Source organism: Primulina tabacum, chromosome 10 (genome assembly GCF_025594145.1).
Source record: "Primulina tabacum isolate GXHZ01 chromosome 10, ASM2559414v2, whole genome shotgun sequence".
Taxonomy (NCBI): domain Eukaryota; kingdom Viridiplantae; phylum Streptophyta; class Magnoliopsida; order Lamiales; family Gesneriaceae; genus Primulina; species Primulina tabacum.
The window spans coordinates 13,884,524-13,885,663 of NC_134559.1; the positions used below are offsets into that span (position 1 = coordinate 13,884,524).

At 36.4% G+C, this 1,140-nt stretch overlaps 1 protein-coding gene across 1 annotated transcript; it reads left to right on the forward strand.

Moving 5' to 3' along the window:
* The first annotated feature begins 315 nt into the window (after window positions 1–315).
* Window positions 316–882, forward strand: LOC142504932 (secreted RxLR effector protein 161-like). The gene has a single exon (XM_075617770.1). It carries the CDS (start codon window positions 316–318, stop codon window positions 880–882), a length of 567 nt encoding a protein of 188 aa, XP_075473885.1.
* The last annotated feature ends 258 nt before the right edge of the window (window positions 883–1,140 follow it).

Consider the following 1,140-nt stretch of genomic DNA (forward strand, 5'->3'; position numbering starts at 1 on the left):
ACATGAACCAATTTCTTGCTTGATCATGGTTTCACAATTGGAACGGTTGATAAAACTTTGTTTAAATTCTCAAAAAAGTTTGTATAAATATATGTGGATGATATTATTTTTGAATCAACTAACCCTAAGCTATGTGAAAGATTCTCCAAGATTATGCAGGAACAATTTGAGATGAGCATGATGGGCGAATTAAATTACTTTTTAGGACTGCAAGTCAAGCAGTCCGAAAATGATATATTTATCAATCAAGCCAAATACACTCGAGATATGCTAAAGAAATTTGGCATGGAAAATTGATCTCCGGCTTCCACCCCAATGAGTTCATCAATTAAGCTGGATAAAGACAAAGGGGGAATTTCTGTTGACACAAAAATGTACAGAGGATTGATTGGTTCTTTGCTATACCTAACCGCCAGTAGACCGGATATTATGTTTGCGGTTTGTTTATGTGCACGATTTCAAGCTAACCCTATGCAATCTCATTTTATAGCCGCTAAACGCATTCTTAAATATCTTAAAGGAACTACTAATGTGGGTCTTTGGTATCCCAAAGATTCAAGTCTCAATCTTGTAGGGTACTCGGATGCAGACTATGCAGGGTGCAAAGTTGACAGAAAAAGTACAAGCGGTTCATGTCAATTTTTAGGCGAACGGTTGATATCATGGGCCAGCAAGAAACAAACGTCAATTGCTACATCAACTGCTGAAGCTGAATACTTAGCGGCTGGAAATTGTTGCTCTCAGATGCTATGGATACAGCAGCAATTAAAAGATTATGGAATTCAAGCTACTGAATCTCCTATATTCTGCGATAACACTAGCGCAATAGCTATCACGTTCAACCCTGTCATGCACTCTCGGACCAAACACATTGATATTTAACATCATTTCATCCGAGAAAATGTCTTGAAAAAGGAAATACAGCTGGAATATGTTCATACGAATCAACAGACGGCCGATATTTTCACAAAACCACTAGCCGAGGCTAAGTTCTCTCATTATCGTAATACGCTTGGTTTAATTGACTTATCATGTTAAAGGATGTTTCTTGTGTATGCTCAATTTTAATTTGCAGGAAATAAAAGTAAAGAGTAAGAGACGGTTGGTAATATAAAATACATAATTTCATCAATATTTTTT

Bases quoted from the DNA above. Each gene is read 5' to 3' on its own strand.
- LOC142504932 (XM_075617770.1), top strand. From the start codon at position 316: ATGAGTTCATCAATTAAGCTGGATAAAGACAAAGGGGGAATTTCTGTT.